The 23,555-nt window shown below is 41.4% G+C and overlaps 1 protein-coding gene across 3 annotated transcripts in view; it reads left to right on the top strand.

The window, feature by feature from the left end:
- CLYBL (citramalyl-CoA lyase) overlaps positions 1-23,555 on the top strand; it is a 255,788-nt gene that overhangs the window by 210,249 nt on the left and 21,984 nt on the right. For 2 of the 3 annotated variants that reach the window (XM_004746085.3, XM_013053115.2), the window contains 4 exons: positions 14,815-15,003; positions 18,938-19,039; positions 20,807-20,900; positions 22,224-22,391. In XM_004746085.3, the coding sequence (XP_004746142.1) occupies positions 14,815-15,003; positions 18,938-19,039; positions 20,807-20,900; positions 22,224-22,391 (553 nt within the window). The remainder of the gene's footprint in view (positions 1-14,814; positions 15,004-18,937; positions 19,040-20,806; positions 20,901-22,223; positions 22,392-23,555) is intronic. The other variant, XM_013053116.2, reaches the window with a different exon arrangement.

Below are 23,555 nucleotides of genomic sequence, written 5' to 3'. Positions count from 1 at the left end.
CATGAGCAGGGGGAGGGGCAGAGGAACAAGCAGACTCCCAGCTGAGGAGGGAGCCCTATGCAGGGCTCAATCCCAGGACCCTGAGATCATGACTTGAGCCAAAGTCCGATGCTTAATGGACTGAGCCACACGGGCGCCTCTGTGTTTTGGATTTTTTTTTTTTTTTTTTTTTTTTTTTTAATAATGTTTGGTTCTCACTGTCCTCCTATCGTTAGGGAAAAACAGCACTGGGATATAGCAGCATTTCACCAACGTACTAACATTGCTAAAAAGGACTTTGATGTTCCTGAAATCAGGCATGTGTTGCAAGGTGGGATGAGTTCGTCCAGAAGCCTTTCCTGGCAGAGCTTTTAGCCCCTGAGACTTTCATCTTCTTCTTGCACGAAGGATACAATTTGGTCCTGACGCATGGATTACAGAAGCTGCTGAGCGTCCACACAATCTGTTATGCTAAATCACACCTGGTGTCTGCCCGGAGAAGGCTCTGGCAAGCTTCCTCGCTGCTGGGACCGAGGCCTCTGCCTCTGACGCCAAAACGTGGCAGTGTTGCAGGGAGCCTTCCGAGAGCCTGGCTCACCGGCATGGCAAATTAACCTGCTTGTTCTCACGTTAAATGCTTTATGAAAATTTACTGGGCGATAAAAGAGGGAAGAAAACCCAAGTGGTTCCGCGCTGAGCCTGCCTGGCACCAGTGAAGGAATGAAACTGCCGGGAAAGTCAACACGAAGAGCTGGCAGGAGGACAAGGTGTACGGCACAATGAGAACCACGGGTGGTGCAGGCCACTGCATTGTTTTATTAGCATTTTCTCAAGGAAGTCACTGAATTAGAGAGGAGCTGGTTTTCGTGAGCTGGGTGAGATGACACAGGGCTCTGCCGCTTGCTCCATGCTGCCCGTTGTCAGAGGAATCACGGAATGCTCCAACAGACTGCGAAGAGGAACCTCCTCTCGTGTGGCGTGGTCCTTGAGAAGGGCCCTTTGCTACAACCAAACCATAGTGCTTAAAGGGGAGAATCTGCCTTTTGAAAAAAATAAAATGTTCTAATGGCCACCATCCTCCATTCTTCGATTTTCTACATTGCATTTTTCTTCTATTTTCCTTGTTGATTTTATTTTATTTTATTTAAAGATTTTATTTATTGGACATAGAGACACAGTGAGAGAGGGAACATAAGCAGGGGCAGTGGGAGAGGGAGAAGCAGGCTTCCTGCGGATCTGAATCCCAATTGTGACTTGAGCTGAAGGCAGATGCTTAACAACTGAGCAAACCAGGCACCTCCCCCCCCAGCCTTGTGATATTAGAATAAAATAAAATGTCATAGAGTAGGATGGAGAAATTCTACTCTTTTTTTTTAAAAAAAAGATTGTATTTATTTATTTGACAGACAGAGATCACAAGTAGGCAGAGAGGCAGGCAGAGAGAGGAGCAGGCTCCCTGCTGAGCAGAGAGCCTGTTATGGGGCTTGATCCCAGGACCCTGAGATCAGGACCTTAGCCAAAGGCAGAGACTTAACTTACAGAGCCACCCAGGCGCCCTGAGAAATTCCACTCTTCAAAATACCTATAAATTTTGGGACATCTAGCTGGCTTGGTTGGCGGAGCATGTGACTCTTAATCTCGGGGTTATGAATTCAAGTTTGACGTTGGATGTAGAGATTAGTTAAAAATAAGATCTTAAAAAAAGTAATAAAGGCGCCTGAGTGGCTCAGTCGGGTGAGTGTCAGACTCCTGGTTTCCGCTCAGGTCAGGATCTCATGGGTTGTGGGGTCGTGCCCCACATTGGGCTCCGTGCTCAGTGGCGAGTCTACTTGAAGATTCTCTGCTCTGCCTCTCCCCCCACTGTCTTTCTCAAATAAGTAAGTGAATCTTTTAAAAAACAATAATAATAATATAATAAAATACCTATGAACTTGCCACCTAAAAGAAACAAGGCCTTTTTAATGGCCACTTTATTTGGGAAATAATTAGGAAGCAAGACAAACAGCAACAACAGTGAACCATGAAAAGTAAATGATTCGCTACTATAAAATGAAGTGTGGCTGTATATTTGAGCAACAGAAATCAAAATCTACAAACATAGAACCAACTGGCAAAATCATGCAGGAGATTTTAAAATTCCTTTCCATTTTAAAGCCTCATCTACATTAAAAGTAGTTTGTGGGAACAATGATCCAGTTTACTGTATTGCAAGAAATACATCTTCGTGTTTGATCTCTGCTGTCACAGAGCTTATTCAGCTACCTGATTTCTTCATTCATGGCTGCTGGAAGACTAATTAAAAATCCTGTCTGGGATGCTGTTCTCCCACAGAAAAAAGGCTTCTTCCCCAAAATGTGAAGTTAAGCCCTTGTGCCTACATCTTGCCGAAATTCCTGTTATTTTGGTTTATTGAATTGCAAGGCTGTTTGTGTCTTATCATTAGACATTTATACTTCTGTCTGGAAGCTTGTATAACCTCCTACTTACGGAGACAAGATTCTTTGTGTCAGCACCTTAGAGAAGTGTTGTGGAAGCAGTTGGCACGGAGACAGGGATTTCCCAGCGGCACTGTGGGCGCAGCAGAGCTCCTGTGTGACCCACCTTAGCGCAGCCGAGGGGAGAAGTGGGCCTGATTCGCCTCCAAAATTGTGATGGGCAGGAAAGTAGATGTTTCCCCACATAGAAGTGAAGCTTTGGATTTTTAAGAAAATTGGTGCTTAAAAAAAAAAAAAACTGGTTCTTAATACTTAGAGTAGGGGACAGTTCGGATTAGTTACTAGCAATGTATCTCAAGGGGGCTTGTGAACTACAGGGTGTCATCAGCTAGAACAGTTGTGACATCACACTAGAACGGCTCTGGCCAGGCCAGGTGACATGGCTGTTAGCTGATGGGCATCTGAAACCATGGCAGGTTTTTACATGATGACCCAATCACTCTTGACTTACCTTCAAGAAGAATGAAAGGCCCACAGACCGTGCTCTTAAGGAGGCGGGCGTGCGGTTGTCCGTGGCACCTGTGGCAAATAGCAGCCTTTTCATCCTTATAAGGGTGCAGAGTCCTTTGATGACACCGTTCCCTTTCGCTTGTTTACTTTTATTCTCCCACGCAGACTGCAGCCCAGCAGGAGGGCTTTTAAACCCAAACAGTTAATTACCTTCTCTAACTGAGAGAGTTGAGAAACACAAATCTAGCAAGTTGAGAGGGAGAGGGCATCTTTGCTTGGGGCTGTGCTTTGCACCAGGTGGGAAGAGAGCCCCCTTTGCCATCCTCAGGGCAGAGCAAGACCAATTAGAAGGCAAAAGGGAGGGAGGTGGGCCACGTTGCCACTCCCTGTGTACGTTACACTTCTTTTTCTGGAAAGGAGATGCGCTGTACTGTACCTGTACTGTACTCTGAATCCCAGATCAGAGACCCATGTGAAAACGCCCATTCCAAAGACAAAATCGAGTAGCTTCAGGACTAGAGGCCCTCTGGGGATGAAAGTGAGTGCTTCCAAGATGGAGAAGTTGCCCATGGGGAGAGCAAGCTCAAGCAGGGAACCTTTACACTTAGCAGTCAAGGAACAGTGGAGGATGGTCCCCCTCCCAGTCCAGGCCAGCCTGCACTGTGGAGAGGACTTTCTCAGTGGAACTGTCATTCTTGTCCCACCAACCCTACCACAATTTCCTCCCTCAATGGAGGAGAAAATATAAGGCTTCAGCCCTTATATCCCTAAATGGGGGCTCACTCCTGCCCATTTGGGAATCTCTTGTCTTTCTGTCCTTCTCCTGGTGCCAGCACCTTCCCTACCTAACCTCGTTTGTACTGACCACCTGCCTCTTCATTCACACACTATTCCTGCCTCTGCCCTCTGCCCTTTTCTGGCTCTCTGCCAGGTACTGACCCCTCCCCCTGCACCTGTTGAGATTCCCAACTCCCCTGCCTCCTATCTGAAGGGCTCCCTTCTGTTTCTAAGTCCCGTGGTCCTCTTGTATGTTGCACCAACTTGAATTAATTTTTTTCTCATTCTGTGGGTCTTTCATTGCCACAACTAGATGACACATTCCTCTGTTGACTTATATATCAATATAAAGTTACTTATATATCTGTCCCTATCCCTCCGCACCTGTTCCCAGCACCCAGCACAGTGGATAGCATTTGACTGATCCCTCTCCTACTGGCTAAATTTTTTAAATGCACCAGACCAGAGACATCAGACAGAATCTGGAGATAGTATTCAGGAAATTTTCTTTTCAGAATCACGAACAACCTTAAAGGACAAATCCTATCGGTTATCTAAATGTTTTCAAGTATCTGGATGTTTGGCCTTAAGCACATAAAATACCTAATGAGTGATCATGTTGTCTAGCTTTCTTTCCTCTGGTTCCTTCACATCATGTAGACATGGCTAGTGGCCCCCCCAGGGGAAAGCATGACAAAGCACCCTGTTCCTCCACTCACAGATTGTCCTGCCTAGAACAAGTCTCATGGCCCCTTGAGCCTCTGCTGCCCGCTAGAAACCAGAAATTACACCATTGCCCCTCTGAGGCTGTGAGAACAAGTGATGAGTGAGGACAAAGAAAACAGAAAAAGTAGGAAGGCTCCAGAGCTCCACAGACAAATCTGAGCGTGGTGGTTGTTATTCGCATGGAGAAAGGCGCTACATGCCTTTAAAAGGTAAATAGTTTGTCTTTTGAAAAGTTGTAGGTAAAGTATACCTCTGCCACACTACTAAATCAAAGTTAACAAGAAATGGAAAAAAGCATGGGCAGTCGTGTCCATGAGGGACATCTTTTTGTCACTAGCTCCACATTTCCCTTCGAGTTTGGGTTTTAGGTCTCTCAGAGGCCCATGGGGATGCCTGCCAAGGTCCTCAAAAAAAAAAAAAAAACAACCCATAAGACTTGTCACATATGGTTGAGGATGATCTAGCAGAAGCAGGTGGGAAGAAGGCAAAGTCAAAGAGTAGAAGGGGTAAAGGTGACGGACAGGACCCGGCAGTTCTACTCCTAGATAAACCCAAAAGAATGGATACAGAAAGTAGATTAGAGGTTACTGTGGCTGGGGAGTAGGTGGGAATTAGGAAGAATTGCCTGTTGCGTACAGAGTTTCTGTTTGAAATGATTAAAAGTTTTCAGATATAGGTAATCATGAGGGTTGCACAGTATGACAATGGTTCAGAGCATCCAATGGTAAACTTAAAAATGGTTAGAATACGGTACCTGGGTGGCTCAGTCAGTTAAGTGTCCTGCTCTTCATTTCAGTTTAAGTCTTGACCTCAGGATTGTAAGATAGAGCCCTGCATAGCCCTCCACACTTAGCTCAGGGTCTGCTTAGATTCTGTTTCTCCCTCTCCCTCTGCCCCTCCTCACTTAAAAATGGATAAAATGGAAAATTTTATATTGTGTGTATTTCACCATAGTTTTTTTTAATGGGCAAAGGATTTGAAATAGACCTTTCTTCAAAGAAGATATAAAATAAGCTAATAAGCACATGAAAAGATAACTCAACATCATTAGTCATCAGGGAAATGCAAATCAAAACCACAATAAGCACAGTGAGAGACCACTCCACACCCATTAGGATGTTCTAATCAAAAAGATCATAACAAGTGTTGGTGAAGATGTAGAGAGCTTAGAACCTTCATACACTGCTGGTCAGAATGTGATTTGACACAGCCACTTCGGAAACAGAAGATTAAACATAGAAGATTAAACATTAGAGTTACCTTATGACCCAGCAATTCTACTTTCTCCTAGGTATGTACCCAAGAGAAATGGAAACAGATAACCAGGATGCCTGGGTGGCTCATTCAGTTAAGCATCTGTTTTCTGCTCAGGTCATGATCCCAGGGTCCTGGGATGGAGTCCTGCATTGGGCTCCCTGCTCAGCGGGAAGCCTGCTTCTCCCTCTGTGTGCTGCTTCCCCTGCTTGTGCTCTGTCTCTCTCTCTCTCCCTCTCTGACAAATAAATAAAATCTTTAAAAAAAGAGAGAGATAACCATACAAAAACTTGTACATGATGTTCATAGCAATGTTTTTCCTAGTAGCCAAAGGCCAAAACAAACCAGATGTTCATTAACTGATAATAGATGAACTAAAAGTGGTATATCCATACAATGGAATATAATTTGGCAATAGAGAAGGAAGTACTAATACATGCTACAGCATGACAAACTTTAAAACATTGTACTAACCAGTCACAAAAGATCACACATTGCATGATTCCATTTATATGAAATGTTCAGAATAAGCAGATCTGCAGAGAAACAAGACAGATTAGTGGTTACCCAGAGCTGGGAGGCTTGAGGGAATATGGGAGTAACTGCTGAAAAGTATGGGGTTTCTTTTGGGGATGTTAAAAATATTCTAAAACTGATTGTGGCAATGGTTACGCAACTTTGAATATACTAACAGCCATTGATTAGTTATCCCCCCCCCCAAAAAAAAAATCGCAAGCCTAAAAATAATCTCACCGGGGCGCCGGGGTGGCTCAATGGATTAAGCCTCTGCCTTTGGCTCAGGTCATGGTCTCAGGGTTCTGGGATCGAGCCCCGCATCAGGCTCCCTGCTCAGCGGGGAGCCTGCTTCCCCCTCTCTCTCTGCCTGCCTCTCTGCCTAGTTGTGATCTCTCTCTCTCTGTCAAATAAATAAATAAAATCTTTAAAATTATTTAAAAAATAATCTCACCCAAACTATTTCCCACAGATTATAAGTAAAATGAAGTTAACTTGTCATTAACTTGGTTTTTTCATTGAAATATAATTAACATAGTGTAATATTAATTTCAGGTGTGCAGTACAATGATTGAACAGTTCTATACACTTCTCAGTGCCCAGCAAAGTGTACCCCGGTCCCCTTTATCTATTTCACCCCTCCTCCCATCTGCCCCCCCTTCTGGCAACCGCCAATTTGTTCTCTGTATTTGTACTTTGTCTTTGTCTCTTTTTTGTTAATCTGTTTTGTTTCTTAAATTCCACATAAGAGGGATGCCTCAGTAGCTCAGTTGGTTAAGCATCCGACTCCTGATTTTTAGCTCAGGTCAAGATCTCAGGGTCATGGGATCAAGACCCACATCAGGCTCCACGCTGAGCACAGAGTCTGCTTATCCCTGTCCCTCTGCTCCTACCCCTGCTCTCTTGATATCTCTGTCTCTCAACTAAATAAATAAAACCTTTTTAAAAATATGACTTCATGTGAGTGAAATCATATAATGTAAGTCATTAACTAGTTTTTAACATTTTATTGTGGAAATATTCTAATATTCTAATACAGATGGTCCCCAACTTAACGATGGTTCAATTTAGGATTTTCCAACTTTACAATGGGGCAAAAGTGATACACATTCAGTAGCAACTGCACTTTAAATTTTGAATTTGGATCTTTTTTAGGCTAGCAATAGGCAGTAAGATCCTCTCTCGTGGTGCTGGCAAGCAGCAGGGAGCCTCAGCCCCCAGTCAGCCACATGATCACAAAGGTAAACAACCAATACACTGACAGCCATCTGTACCAAACAGCCACTCTGTTTTTTTCACTTTCAGTATTCAGTAAATTACGTGACATATTCAACACTTTATTATGAAATAAACAGGCTTTGTGTTAGATGATTTTGCCCAGTTGTAGACTAGCGTTAAGTGTTCTGAGCATGTTGAAGGTAGACTAGGCCCACATATGACATTCAGTAGGTTAGGTGAATTCAACACATTTTCCACTTAAAATATTTATTGACTTAGATATTTTCAACTTACAATGAATTTATTGGGACATAACCCCCTTATAAGTTGAGGACGATCTGTATATGCAAATGTAAAGAGAATTGCTTCAGAATCCCCATGTATCCGCCATCAGCTCCAAAAATTATCAACATTTTAGAGGTACTTTAAGAAATTTTTTCCCTGAATTGTATTCTAAAAGCGCTAAAAATCACAAAAGTTGGAAGATTGTACAATGAATACCCTTATACTCAACTCCTATATTCTCCCATTAATGTTTTACAGAGTAAAAACTTACCCATTAATCTGTCCTTCTGGCCATTCATCAATTTATTTACTTTTTAATTAATTTCAAAGTAAGTTGCAGATAGCAGCAGGAAACATCCCCTTAAATACTTCTGTGTGTATATCACTGACTAGAGTTCAATATTTGTTTACCATTCTCTTTGCTCTTTTGTGGTAAAATTTATATAAAATGAAACACACCTTTTAAGCATACTTTCTGTGAATTTTCATCAATGTATAGACCTATATGATTTAAATTAAGACCATTTTTGAAATGTCTTTAAAATATTTTTAATTGCTCAGAGACCTTCAAAATAAATTCTTTTCATAGATTTATTGTATTCTATCTAGTATTGTTTCTTTTGGGCTTTTTTTTTTTCTTTTTCCATTAAATCTCTGAGGGACAGAAATGCCAGTTGCATCTTATGAACTATCTATCCATACACCCTGGCCCATCTTAGTCCCTCGAATGAAAGCTGATTTAGCATTTCACTATAAACTTGTGTTTTAATGTACCTTTTATAACACATCAGAGACTTTGCTCTACCCAAGTCTACATTTTCGGAATAAACAGTGTGCCTAGAATGTAATACTTCATGGGATAAATCAGTGAGTGAAATTTTTTTCACTTTTTTAAATTGTAGTATTATGTATATAACAGAATTTCCCATCTTAACCATGTTTGCGTGTACTATTCAATTGTTACTGGCACATTCACCCTGTCGTGCGACCACTACCACCGTCCAGCCCTGTAAAACTGAAATGCTATACTCATTAACACGAACCCCCCATTCCCTCCTCCCCTCACACCTGGCAACCACTATTCTACTCCCCGACTACTCCAAGTACCTTATTGAAGTAGAATCACAACATTATTTGTCTTTTTGTGACTGGCTTATTTTGCTTACCGTCACGTCCTCAAGGTTCGCCCATGTGGTAGCATCTGTCAGAATTTCCTCTCTTTTTAAAGCTGAATAATATTTCTTTGTACATACATGGCACATTTTGCTTAGCCATTCTTCTGTCAGTGGACACTTAGGTTGCTCCCACATTTTAGCGATTATGAATAATGCTGCTATAAACACAGGTGCACACATGATCTCTTGAAGACCCTCTCTTCAGTACTTTGGGATATATCCCCAGAAGTGGAATCGCTGGGTCATATCACTCTATTTTTAATTTTTTGAGGAACTGCCATACTATTTTCTATAGCGGCTCTAATTTACATTCCCACCAACAGCACACTAGGGTTCCAATTTATCCACATCTTCACCAATACTTGTTATTTCCTGTTGTTTTTTGTTTTTGTATTTGTTTTGTTTTATAGTAGCCATCCCAATGGGTGTGAAGTGGTATCTCAGTGTAATTGTGATGTGCATTTCCCTAATGCTCAGTGATGTTGAGCATCTTTTCATGTGCTTCTTGGCCATTCATGTATCATCTTCAAAGAAATATCTATTCAAGTCCTTTGCCCATTTTTGAATTGTGTTTTTTTGTTTTCTTTGAATTGTATTTTGTTGTTGTTATTGTTGAGTGTTAGGAGATCTGAATATATTCTAGATATAAATCCTTTGTCAGTTATATGATTTGTAAATATTCTCTGCCCATCTGTGGGTTGCCCTTTTTCTGTTTATAGTGTCTCTTGATGTACAAATACTTTTTTTCATGAAGTCCAATTTGTCTGGTTTCTTTCTTTTGTTACCTGTGCCTTTGCTGTTACCCATGAATGAAATTTTAAGCCAGCTGACCCATGGTATATGTAGCATTGTCAATTTTCTTCTTTCAAAAACAAGCAAAAGATTTCTTTAACATGTGGAAAAGACAATGGGATAGAAAACTTAACACTATCATCTTCTAAAGAAACCCTCCCACATTGTAATAATTAATGAGAATTTATTTGCCTTTTATCCAGTGCAGTCACTACAACAGTCTCTGGGATTGTAATAAATTTTTATACATTTATGAGAAAAATACAATAACAGAGTTCACAAACAATGACCTGTTTCTTTTTAAAAATATATATAAATATATATTCTTATATATATATTCTTTATATATGTATATCTTCTTTTATTCTTTTTATATATATATATATATTCTTTTTAAAAATATATATATAAATGTATACAAGAAGTTATATGAAAAAGGAGACCTTCCATGGAAAAGTTCACTCCAAAGTTTGTATTTTAAACCAAACAACCTCAACATTTTCAAGAATTTTTTCATATAGATACCAATAGCAAGGACGTCTGCCTGAAGTTTGTTGCACTCCAGGCCTGTGACTTCATTTTACAAATCAGATAACATGGAAATAAGATGGACACATTCAGAAAAGACAGAATTCACTAGTGTTTCTGAGGCTGTGGCCTGGCAGTTTGCCTTTTGCCCCGATGAAATATTAATTGCACATTTTTAAAAAATCACCAGGGTTATGCATCTCCCCGGAGCCTAGAAGGTCTTTCATATTTCTTAATTACCAAACGTGGGTTCGGCCGCTCGGGTTTCTCCCTGCGCCTGCCGCAGCAAGGGTGCCCTTGCGGTTTCCGCTGAAAAGGACTAGCCATTAACATAGGAGGTTGGGGTGACGGGTAGATGAAGGGAAAGGTGTTAATTCAGATGTTATGAAACTGTGATAATGCTATTATTTAAGGCACTTATTTGGGTATGTTTATACTTTGTAGTTTTATAAATAAACCCAAGGGGCTCCTCCGGGTTGTCACAGTCCTCCTTGAAGCTCGTATCCTGTCTGTCTCTTCCTATCCGACAGTAGAATTGATGCCGCTCTAATCCCTGGAAGTTGGGAACTAATGAACTGACTGCTGAGCTGCCGCCACGGAGCTTGGTCCCAAACTATACTGTACTTCACACTCGATTTATTCTCCAGATGGCGAGACTGTGCCGCCCTGCCGCGAGGGACCACCTCTTCCACTGGAGTGTAAAAGTGGACGGATGTTGTTTTCTTTGCAGATTTGATCATTCTGAGCTAGAAACTCGCGAGGATGATTAGTTATTAGCTTTAATGGGTGCCAATTGAACCAACTGCACGCATATTTTCTCCTTTAATTTTGGAGTCTGCGGGTCTTGGCGATGGTTGATTTATCCGCTTTCTTACGTCACTCGAGCGTGTCTCTTCCCCAGGTGATAAGAACCCGGTCTCTGAAATCATAGCACGCCTTGGTTCCTGGCCCAGACAGAGTCATGTAATACGGTGGCTTATGTATAAGGACAAGTTTATTAGCCACTGGTCCACTGCACTGAGCAGCCCGTGGCACGGAATATCGATTGGCTGCAGGAAGTTTGGTGACACAACTTTTTATGTACAACAGCAGCTGGTGAAGATTCTGATTGGTGCCAACTTCCTTTGTGACCTCTACAGAGTTCACCTCTGGAATCAGACATGCTACAGAACACAGTGTGATAATTAGTCTCTACAAAGATCTAATGTAACTGTTGAGAAAGGCCTTAATTCCATTATTCTGGTTTTTTCCAGGTTGTCAGATTTTAGTGGGACAAGCACATCCTACACTAAGAAATGCTTAACAGGGCCGTTCTGTAGTGTTAACACATTTAGAGTGCAGTTCCTTCCAAACCGCATTTTGAACAACCTGGCTTGCCACCAGCATGTAAGACCTCCCCCTAACCACCCCTAACCACCCCCCAAAAAAGGTCTTTTTTGAGGGACCTCTTCTTGCTTTAATTTCCTCTTCCTTCTTTTGCCCGGGAATATTACCTCCCAGTATCTCAGCAGACCACTTAAATAGCCCTTCAGAGAAGGGGGTGTCTGCCAGGCCCGTGTCTTACTGATCCCCTGAATGAGATAGAAATTGGAAGGATAGTCAGGGCTGAGGGGGAGCCAAGGAAATAGAGAGAGAGAGAAAGCGTGAAGGGAGCAAGGTGATGCAAAGCAGAGAGCTGTGAGAAAGAAAGATTGGCATCAGGGAGGGAGGAAGGGAACAGAATGAACAGAATTTCTTTCTTTTCACAACTGGGTGGATTGTGGCTCTCTCTAGCTGAGCACCCAGAACTAAACTTAATTGTTCTTAGAAACTGCCTTCTTCTCACCCAACAGATGGCATGGGTGTGTTTGCTAGCACTGTAACATATTTCACCATTATAGCACCAAAAAGAAAAAAAAAAAAAATCAACATACTTGTTGGTTGGTGTAAATTCAGTGAAGTTGTTTGATATTTTGGAATACATAGCAGAGGGATGCACACTTAGTTTATGTAAATTGCAGCAAGCAACAGCCTGTTAATAAGGGTGTTGTGTGGCAATATACCTCCAAAGCCATCATCTTTTTTTGGAAAGGTACAGAATGATGAAGTGGAAAGAGCTTGTTTTCATTCTGAGCCAAGAAAAGAAAAAAAAAAAAAAAAGAAGTCTAACAAAATGCTGAGTATTCACTGTTCGTTATTATAACATGAAAAGTACTAATAAGATTATGCCCCAAATTGGAATTAGGTACTTCATTTGCAGCCAATTTCACAAGGGTTGAATTTTACTAAGTAAACCGGAATGTGCTGAAACCATGGTAATCTGACTTTAGATAAAAATCGCAAAGCCCGGGTTGGGGGCTGGTGGTAGTGGAGGGGGGTGCCTGGGTGGCTCTGTCATTAGGCGTCTGCCTCCAGCTCAGGTCATGGTCCCAGGGTCCTGGGATGGAGCCCCATGTCGGCTCCCTACTCAACGGGAAGCCTGCTTCTCCCTCTCCCACTCCCCCTGCTTACGTTCCCTCTCTCGCTGTCTCTCTCTGTCAAATAAATTAATTAAATCTTTAAAAAAAAACTTGCAAACGGGTTAGAACACAAGCTTTGAACAAACAGCCCCTTTCTAATCCAGAGAAACAACAGAACAGCTTAGAGGGCAGATTTTGTTAGACACCGACATGAACAATTTAGGAAGTCGACATTGCCAGGGATCCTGCGTCTTGGGCACACACACAGATTAAAGTAGAGCGTAGATGACGATTCATGTAACGCAAGTTTTAAAATGCCTTTCAGGCGAAATGATCTAGTTCGTTCCTTTCCATTTTCCATTCACTCTGTCCCAGTAGACCCTTTGACAAGCCCAACCTGCTATTGAAAGAAATCCTGGAAGTTGAAATATTTACAAGCTGGAGCAATGCTGAGTTTGTAGCTGTTTGGGCTACACGGAGCATAACGCATTTTAGGTTCTCAGAGGCTATGGATCTAAACGCCCACACTGTCAAAAAGCTGAAGGCATTTTCTCTCGACAGCTCGGGATGTTCTTGGAACCATGGCACTGAGCTCACTTCCGCTCTTCACCTTCAGGCTTTTCCTAGTTAGAGAACGTAACAACAAGGCATGGCAGAGCAAGCGGATGAGTTTTATAGCTGTGGAACAGCCAACGGCATGATGTGGAACCAAGCCACCCTTGGCCGCAGCGCCCTTCACTTCAGCTAGTGTGCGCGCGCTCTTGTTTTTGTCTAAGCTTGGCCTAATTACCCGCAGTCAGAGCTCTGTAAATCAGGGCTCCACAGGGCTGTCTTAAACTGGTCTACGTATTCTGTTTCCATCTGACCTGACAACTCTAAGCCACTGTTTCCTCACACTGTTTAACTCAGACCACATTTGGAAGCCTTCCCTGCTCCCACTCGGTCATAGACCTACATCCGTCTGCTTTAAATTTACTGTCCTGGCTTGTCTTGTTGATTAGACTTAGACCCAATATCGGCTCTCATAATTCTCTTTTTGTCTCCGCTTTGGTTTGCTATTTTTCCAGATAAGTATTGCTGTTCAAATGGCTGTATATTGCTAAGACTTTTTTTTTTTTTTAAACCACATTCGTCAGCAGTGAGAAGCTTTAAAGTTTTATTAGTATCATAAAAACCCTTCCCAAATGAAACTACTTTTGATAAGTGTTCATTCTGACAATGAGAATTTGTTGAGGGCTGTTGGCAAGTTGAAGGAACTTGTTTTTGAAACTGAAATTGGCAGGAAGTAATGACCCCAAGTGCTTTCTTTCTCTTGACTCCAACCCCCAGCCCCTCAATGCGCTCCTTTCTCTCCCCTCCCCCTTCCCCACCTTCAACACCCCGACTCAGAGCCAATAAATAACATGCTTGGTTTCATACAGTTTTTCTAGGGACAATTCATATACTGAAGCAGGCTTTCAACCTTTCAGCTTTTCTTAACTATGGAGCACAGACTGGCAAGTCAAAGGGAAAAAAATTATTTGTCTTCCACTTCATGATGGGATTTCTTGGTGGTATTTTTGCCTTCCATCTGAATAAGTTGGAGCTTTTTTGTACTGTGGAGTGTGTCATTTTCCGGGGAGCGCTCTCTTAATTGAATGTCAAAAATCAACTCACTTGCAAAAAATTTTTAAGTGACTAAAAAACATGACGCGTGTAGAAAAGAGAAAAACAAATCCTTATTTTTTCCCTCCTGTGAATATGCTGACAGACAAGACTACCATTATCCATGTGTTATGTAGTTCCTTATGTTTATTAAATGAGAAAATGCAAGTAGAAGTCTTAGAACCTTGCCTGGAGCTTAGTAAATGCTCAATAAATGCTCCCCATGAGTTATCCTACCTTTGTAGTTGGAAAGCAATGCTAGAGAGCCAGAGCACAGCACTGGTTAAGAAGTGCACTAGTGTGCGTGACAGTGGCCGTCACCTCTGTTACAGTCCTCTTGAGTGAAGTCTGGAAATCAGTCTCCTGTCTGTCAGATTGGACAACTTATTTCAAGTGCCATGTATTTGCTGGACAGGAAATGTGTAGATACAGTCATGGTGCTCAGACTCTGAATCCACTCAGGAGGTCCACAGTCCATTGGATTGTGTTTCCTCTCGATGATAAATAAACTTAAGAGACACGTTTTGTTGACACCTACAGAACGAAGCTCGACTGAGAATAGTAAAAACTCTTGAAGACTTTGATCTGGGCCCAACTGAAAAGTGTGTGAGAGTCAACTCGGTGTCCAGTGGTCTGGCCGAAGAGGACCTGGAGACCCTCCTGCAGTCCCGGGTCTTTCCCTCAAGCCTGATGCTGCCCAAGGTGGAAGGTCCTGAAGAAATCCAGTGGGTGAGTAGCTAACACTTTGCTTTAAAGACTCCGGAGCAGCTGAGGAGGAGTAGCAGAAGGGAAGGGTTCGGGTGCTGCAGGTTTTGAAAACGCATGCACGGAGCAGAGAGAAAGGCAGCTGAGGGAGAGGAGGGAGGCCAAGAGACTGTTCCCTTCACACAAGGAGAGCCTGGCTTTGCCCAGAGCGTTCGGAGGAACAACTCTGCCCTCGGGATGACGCTTCCGCTCCCTACTCAGACTTGCGGTTGGGCCAGAACGGCATCCTTGGAAGCCTCACAGAGCAATCCTTGGAAACCGGCTTGCCCCGGGAATTGGATCTCTTCTCTCGGGCCGCCAGGCCCTAACCTCCACCTGGAAGAGCAGGGGAAGTAAATGGCTCCCACCCAGGTTCATTTGCCGTCTTCATACACAGCGAAAGCACATTAGCCACGAATGAAAAAAATGAACCTGGAGGAAGAGAGGGAAAGGTCACTCCTGAGGGCAACTCGAGGAAGAAACAGGAAGCTTTTAACTAGTGGTTTTAATTAGCACAGATATTATTTCCTGAACAGCTCTCTGGTCCGTCCTTTTTAAATTGCTGACAGGTGTGTGTGTGTTTCATGACAGACTTTTCAGCCAATAAAAACCTGGTATGTCAAATTACTTAAGAAAACTTTGAAATGGGCCTAATTATACTATGATTGTTTTCATTGTTCAAGGAGGGGGAGGCTCGATTTTATTTAGGGTTGCTCTGATTCTGCAGATCTCTGCTGAATAAAATACCCACCCGTTGGGCCACTCCGAGGCAAAGAGCCTGGGACGTGGCCGTGAGAGTGAACACAGTAGTGATTGTGACCCACGCCTGGAAGTATCTCGAAGGCTGTGGCTCCAAATGCAGCAGTGCCCCCGAAGAGCTGTACTACCAAAGGAAACTACTCACCTTTCTCAGGCGTGTAGGTGTGTCGAATCTGTACTTTCCAGGGTTGTGGCCGCCTGCCCCATGTGCTACCTCCTGCCCCATGAGCGCCTGAAATGTGGCAAGTCCAAATTGAGATGTGCTGCGAAGTGTAAAATACACATGGGGTTTCGAAGACTTTGCAGCCGCCTCCCCCCAAAAAGAATGTAAATTATCTCCATCATTTTTATATTGGCCACATGTTGAAATGGTAATATTTCAGCTCTGTTGGGTCGAACGAACATTACTCAAATTAAACTCACCTGTTTCATTTTCCTCCTTGAATGTAGCTACTAGCAAATTCAGAATTTCGTCTGTAGGGGCCATTAGTTTGCTGCTGGACAGCTCCGTGTTGGCGTCTTCTGGAAGACCCCACGTTCAAGGCCCTGTGTTTACTTTCTAAACTGGAGTTCTTCTCCCCAAGGTCACCCTCAGAAGCTGGGAGATACCGACTACAGTCGGCTACCATCCCCGAGGCCTCCTGCCCCATGCGAATGTGTCTTAAATTGATTGAAATGGAATCTGAAGCCACTGTTCCCTTTTGGTTTCATGTTAATGCCTGTTTATCACCGTTATTACCCTTCATTTAAGAGGGGAGGACCCACCCCAGCCTTCAGCTACAGCTTCTGTTCGCTGTTTTAAATCCTGGGATAGAAATAGGATTTCTAGTTAACAGAAGTCTTTTGGGCTGTTTATTTTTTCCTCTCGGTTTGTATTTATGTGAAGCATAAAACCCGGAGCCTGATGCACAACTGAAAGATGGGCTTCCTTGTTTCCTTTTGTGTGAGAATCTCTTGCTGGCCTTTTGTCGCTAGTGTGGGTTCTTGTTTGACTGGCACGGCTTATTGGACTATAACAAGCGTGACTCTGCCTCCTTTGTCGTGGGACAATTCTCCCACAAATCCCGAACAGTGTGCATTCTCCCAACACACTATTGGGTGTGCACTGGAATTGAAAGAATTGCTGAGCCCTGCTACTTCATCTCCTCCCCAATCTCTTTGTGATTTTTTCCCCTTCTTTTCCTCCACCCCCTCCCTAGCCCCTCCACCTCACTGAAATGAACACTTTACCAGGCCGGAAACATTTAATCGTCTCCTTTTGAAAAAATTAATTGAAACTTCTCCACTAGTTACCTTTTGTGTCAGTACTTAATTCAATTTTTTAAGAAAGAAGGGGAGGAGGAGAAGGCGAATGGGCCAGAATATTTAATTTTTAAATGCCCCTGTTGGCTTAAAAACAAAAGGCATTAGAGATTTTTCTAAGAACAGGAAATATATTGTAAAGTACTTAGCTAGTTTTAAACTTTATGATTCTTGTAGTGACAACTGTTATCACAAAGAATGGGACAAGTAATGTTGCACGTTGGTTTTGTTTTGTTTTGTTTTTTTTAATGAGAAAAACAAGTTCTTCCAGTCCAGATATAACACCAAAACTGCTAATATTTCACTACCCATTTTCCAGTTTAAAAGTGACATGAATTAGGTTTTATTTTCACTTTCTCGGAATAGTCTACATTTTGTCTCCTTACATTGCAGCCTTCTCTTCTTTCTTGCTATTTTGGTTGAGTTATTCCTTCCCTTGGAAAGTTACTAGGGAGGTGACGATGGTGGTATCTAAGGAAGGGAGGGCAGTGGGAGCAACTGGGAATAATTCTTCATTACTGAAAGCTGTGATTTATTTTAGGCTAATTGTAAAGTTACTGCAAATTGCTCAAAAGCTTTTTAAAGATCCCAGTGATTAGATTTTTTAGGGGGGGGTGCTGCACAAGCAAGGAGGGGGCAGCTAAAAGGGGAAATAACACCTCTAATCCTGCTTCTGGTAAATAGGCTGCCAGCTTTTAAAATGAGTTTCCTTTCTATTAGTCAGAATATTATGCTAAGCCTTAAGCATTAGTTTTTTTATGTTGCCATAGCAGCCCTATTCCTGCAGGGTGGTGACCTGCGATGATTACAGTACAAAGCTTATAGGGTCTTGAAACCCCCTTTGAAGATGAAAAGTCTTTGATGGTTTATATTTATGCAAATCTCTTAGATATGATTTACCCAACTGAGACTGAATGGAGAGATGATTAAAATTCCCTTTTCCTTTGATATCCATTAATGGCTGAATATTCCTTAAATTTAAAATGGATATATATGTTTTCATCTTTATTTACAAAAATATCTTTATCATACCTGTGTGTGTGTGTGTGTGTGTGTGTGTGTGTGTTTATCTCCCCACATCTTATTAGATCTAGATAGACATAATAGATTTACAATTTAGAGTGTGGTGGGGTTTTTTTTTTCCCCCTTTTGAAAGGGGGGGGTGGTGGAGATCTGTGCAAGAGCTTTTGTATGTTTCCAGATGATAGATTTTGGAATTTGGGCTACCCCACTGGCAGCACAGAGCTAGCTGTGAACTGGTCTCATGGAAAAAATTGGCGAGCTTTGGTCTTCAAAGAATTAAACTTCCTTTTTAAGGTCTTCCTAGGTAAGCTAAAAAATTATGAAGAAAAACCTACTGAACAAAGGATAATGGTGCTATAATGAATAATATGGGTTCCACGTAGAAGGCTGCTGTACAGTTCCACTGATGTCAGTGCCTGATCCAAAACAAAAACAGAATGGCAGGTAGAGCAAGACTTCACTGTTTTGGGGACCTACCATTTGCATTTAACGAAGTGAAGACTAGAGGTCTTAAGTAGCTATGTTTTCAAGGAAAGCATTTAAACTCCAGAATCTCTCTTTCCACTTCTAACTCCTAGGCCTCAAAATGCTCCTTAAGGGGGGAAAAAATTATAATGCTTGGGGTTTTACTATTTAGTTTGGTGGGAACTTTGTTACCTGTTTTCTTTGGTCTTTCCTCCTGTTTTGTTTTGTTTTGTTTTGATTCTCTTTTGTGTACGAAATAGGCTGGGATATTACTTCCTCAGGCCAAAGACTTAAATACTACTTCTAGGTCTACGTTTCGGTGATTGTACATTTTTCCCCCATTAATCACCTATGACACTTTTGATTTTAGTTTTCAGACAAATTTTCATTCTACTTAAAAGGCCGAAAACTTGAACAGCCTATGAATTTAATCCCTTTTGTGGAAACTGCAATGGGTTTGCTCAATTTTAAGGTAAGAGAACGTAATGTGACTACTAAGTTAGTATTTTATTTATTCCCTAAAGAGAACTTTTGTTCTCAATTTTGATATCTACTTAAAATATTTTTCTAGAAAGATTTATAGGCAAAGTAAACCTTGAGCACCATTTATTATCTGTAATAATCCAAAACCAGGCTGTGAGCATCTTAGAAAACAAAGAAACTAGCTTAGTAGCAAGGAGAAACTTCCCAATCCTAAATATTTAAGTGAAATATTCATATATTCCTATTTTAATGAAATAATCATGTAAACATATGCTTTGAATTATTATATTTATAGATGAAATGTACATGAAAATTTCTTTTGTTTCCCTTCTGAGTTGACGTTCAGTTATTCTTTTGTAACAATTGCCTTTTATTGGGAAATTTTCTGGCCTCTTTGTGGCAGCAACATTATCCATAATGTCTAGTATGTACGACTGCTATTTGTAGATTAGTATACACCAATAATTTGTAATATATTATTTCAATTTGCCACATTAGAACGTGCAGTATTTCCTGATATGCATTCAGGAAGATTCGCTGAACCAAGTGTTTGCCAGCAGTGTAAGACTGCATTCAACCATTTATTTGCCTTAACGATTTCATGGCTAGCTTGTTTTTTCCCCCTTTACCACTGATCATTTAAACTGTTTTCCAAAATATGTCTCACATTTCACCTGACTCTAGAACGTCATTGTAGCACCCTGTCTCAGAGGGCAGGAGGGAAGAAATCCCTAAAAACAAAGAAAAGAGATAGTTGAAAACTGCCCAGAGAGATACTATGTGAGTAAGTGCTCCGAGAGGAAACTTTGAGACCTACTGGACCATGCAGGAGGGGCAGGCAGAGTGCATATGTTCGGGGAGCTGCTTCAAGCCTCGTGATCAGCACATTTACGCCACTGACCACAAATTCTTCCAGCCTGCCCCATAATTCTGAGATATAATCAAAGCATATCCCTTAGATGTGACTAGATTCAGACAACGATTGAATTCTCAACTCCACGGCACCACCTTATTCCATATTATACTTAGGAGTACTTACAACCCCTGAAATTAATCAACAGTGTCCTCTCCCGATTTTCAGGTCTTCCCTACCCACATACATTAGCATGCTAAATCTCCACCTTGGTAGATTGAGTTCCACGACTCAGTTACCTAACCTGTAGGACAGATGTTACAAATCACATAGAAATATAAAAGTTGCCAATGAATACATCTTGAATGACTTGTTGCATTTTTATTTGCCCCTCTGGAGTTGTAGATTTTTATATTGACTGTCTTTAATCCTAAAACCATTTACTAGGAAATCCTGATCTTAATGTAAATAATCCAATTAATTTGATTTAAAAATTCTTTCCTTCTCTCCTGTGGTTCTATGTTTATTGTTTGAGAGTCTCTTAAAACAAAAACAAATTTTGGAAAAAAGAGAAATAATTTACAGTACAATCAAAATGAGTTAATTCAAAGTTTCTCTAGAAATTAGATGAACTGTGATTCGAACATTGTTAACTGTATTAATATATATTTGTAACTGTATTAACGTAATCCATGAAGCAAAGCAAATCTATACAACATACTTATCTTGGACAATATTAAAAGCCTTTCAAAAGAGGTAAATTTAGGCTGCATTTTAGGACTGCTAGTTTGCTTTCAGCCAAATTGTGTTAAGAGTTGTATCTTTCTGCTACTGAAATACACCATGCTGTTTCTCTCTAAACTGCATTTCTGTGAGATTTGGTTCTGTTCTGCTCTTTTACAGGCCGTGTGTGAAGAAGCACTGAAGACCGGACCTCAAGTGGGTCTTTTCCTAGATGCAGTCGTTTTTGGAGGAGAAGACTTTCGGGCCAGCATAGGTATCAAACACATTTCTCTCTTTTTCAATCTCTGTGTGTGTGTGTGTGTGTGTGTGTGTGTGTGTGTGTGTATTTTTTCTTTGCCCCTTCATGAATGGACATTTACATGACAATATATATTTGCCAACCATGACAATGGTTCTTCTGAATGGGCAATACTTTCTGATAATTTAGGACACCTCAGAGCTGTCCTGCTTCTAGAACACTGTATTATTACTTCTCTTCGTTTATAAAATAATAGAAAGCCTGTCGCAACCTCAGATGTGTTGGGGAATATATGACATCTACTTTGTTCATAGTGAGTATAATATGTGAATAACCTCTCCATTGCTTAAATATTTTGTTTTCACATCAATCTGAGGGCTATGTAGGCTTCTAACACAAATGAAGGCAATTTTACATTTTAATGAATCATTTTCTATATTAAATGTAGTATCCAAATATTATTTTAAACAGATCTTAAATTCCTCCTAAAATACATGTCAGAACTCTTATTAAATATTTATTGAGATAATATGTTTGTTTCCACTAATCTTCCCCATCCCTTGGGCACTCTGCCTCTGGTCTTACTAGTGACTCTGGGCACACCTAGAAAAGAGGCCAAGTCCATAAAGCATTTGCAGAACCACAGTGCCAGGGGCCTGAAGCCTGGAGCTCTCCCTGAGCAGTGTCACGGTCCAAATACAAACAGTGACACCCCACACACACCCGCCCCTGGGGGAAAGAAAAGGAGCTTATTTTAATACCAGTCTTTCCAAGAGACTTTTGTGTTTCTGACAGTTCAGTGGACACTTTCTGCCTCTTTCAAAATGAGTGCCCTTCCGTTTCCCCAATTTCTTCATCCCAACCCTGAAGCTGTGCTCTTTGGCTCAGAACCTTGGTTATGGCAGGGCATGGTAACCATAGCACGCGAATTTCTGGGCTCCGCGAGAGAAGTTAACTGTTTCCTTGCCCAGCTGCTTGGCCACCTTTTGTGGTGCTGTCTTTGGACTGATACTTTCCAAGCAACAGCTAGAAGGAAAAAATATACCAGAAGTAATTGGTGACCTATCAAGTCACTTGTGGTTGTATCTCCTGAGATGCAGGGGGGGGGCCCTTTCTTAACCCACACACAAGTAATGACACTGAAAGATGCCTTCCAAGAGAAATAGACACGTAAGTGACTTCACTCTGCCTCCACATATCCCTCTCTTTGTTTATATTAGAATCATCATTTTGCTGGGGAACAATTCCCAGGTCTTTACAAACCGAGTTTTTACCATAGGTGGCTGTGTTTGGTTTCCAGAGTTCATGTCTCCTTTTTCTGTCCACATCCTATTTCAGGTGCAACAAGTAGTAAAGATACCCAAGATATTCTGTACGCCCGACAGAAGATTATCGTTACAGCGAAGGCCTTTGGTCTGCAGGCCATAGATCTGGTATACATTGACTTTCGAGATGGAGAAGGGCTCCTCAGGCAGTCAAGGGAAGGAGCTGCGATGGGATTTACTGGTACGATTCTTGCTGATATCTTAGAAAGCAGTAGCGAGATGAGCAAACATTCCAGAGCCACATATCTAATAGACTTATTCCACTATTTGAAATGTGGAAATGTCATCGAGGGCAAGAACCTACTGAACAAATTGTGTTTTCCCTTGGTGGTGCAACTCAAACAATGCAGCCTTCGTTTTATTTCCTCTTTACATTAGTTACCTTTTTTTTTTCTGTGTTCCTAAGTATTCTGGTTTTGCTGACCCTAGAGGAGGGATGAGGTTATTAGAGAAGTGTTTTTGAGTGAATTGCTGTAAGAATTTGGGTTGATGGGGAAAAGGAAAATATCCTCAAACATTCAAAATATTCATTTCTGAAAAAAACTTTGGTGATCTCTTCTTTGATTTTTTTTTTTTTTTTACTACTCATAACTAGTTTTTTATTCTTCTGCTACTTCAAGCTCCTTATTCTTCTCCCACCTCCCAGTAAGTGTCTATGCACCTGGCGACACCTACGGGCTTTGGCTGGCACTAAGATCAGCGGGTTTCCCGCAATCCAGTCCTGGAGTGCAGGCAGATATCTGTTGATTGGTGTGTCCGATCACTCAGATCCCCAGGAGTCTAGGGAGCAACCGAAAATTGTGTTTTTGCAACAGAAATCCATTTTTTTCAAAACCACAATAGGATTCTACACACAAACACACATCCATAGTTGTGAGCACTCTCTCTCTCTCTCTCTCTCTCTCTCTCTCATACACACACACACACACACACACACACACACACATGCAACCGTAGATAAGAAACACCATAGGCTCTTTTATTCTTATTTATTCTTCTGCTACAAGTTCTAAGAATATCATGATCAGAAATTAACTCAGATAATAAGGAAAAGAGACAAACATCCTTGCCGTCCCTTTTGTAAATATTTTTGAAATATGTCCAGTTAGGGATTACTGAAAGAAATATTTCATAAAATGACCTTAAATGTAAAACGTATCTTAATAGACGGTGGTTTACCCCCAAATAAAATTAAACTTAGGAAATTTCAGTATTATGTTAGACTTAAAGTTCTGACAATTTATTTTTGTGTCTTCAACAGGAAGAGTTAAAACAAACTGTGATTCCCCCCAAATTTGTTTAATAAATAAGTGAGTAAATAAATGTGATCTCTTATAGGGAAATA

This window comes from Mustela putorius, unplaced genomic scaffold, assembly GCF_011764305.1.
Source record: "Mustela putorius furo isolate JIRA1106 unplaced genomic scaffold, ASM1176430v1.1 tig00000551_pilon_pilon_pilon, whole genome shotgun sequence".
NCBI lineage: Eukaryota > Metazoa > Chordata > Mammalia > Carnivora > Mustelidae > Mustela > Mustela putorius.
This window is presented reverse-complemented; position numbering and strand designations above follow the sequence as displayed.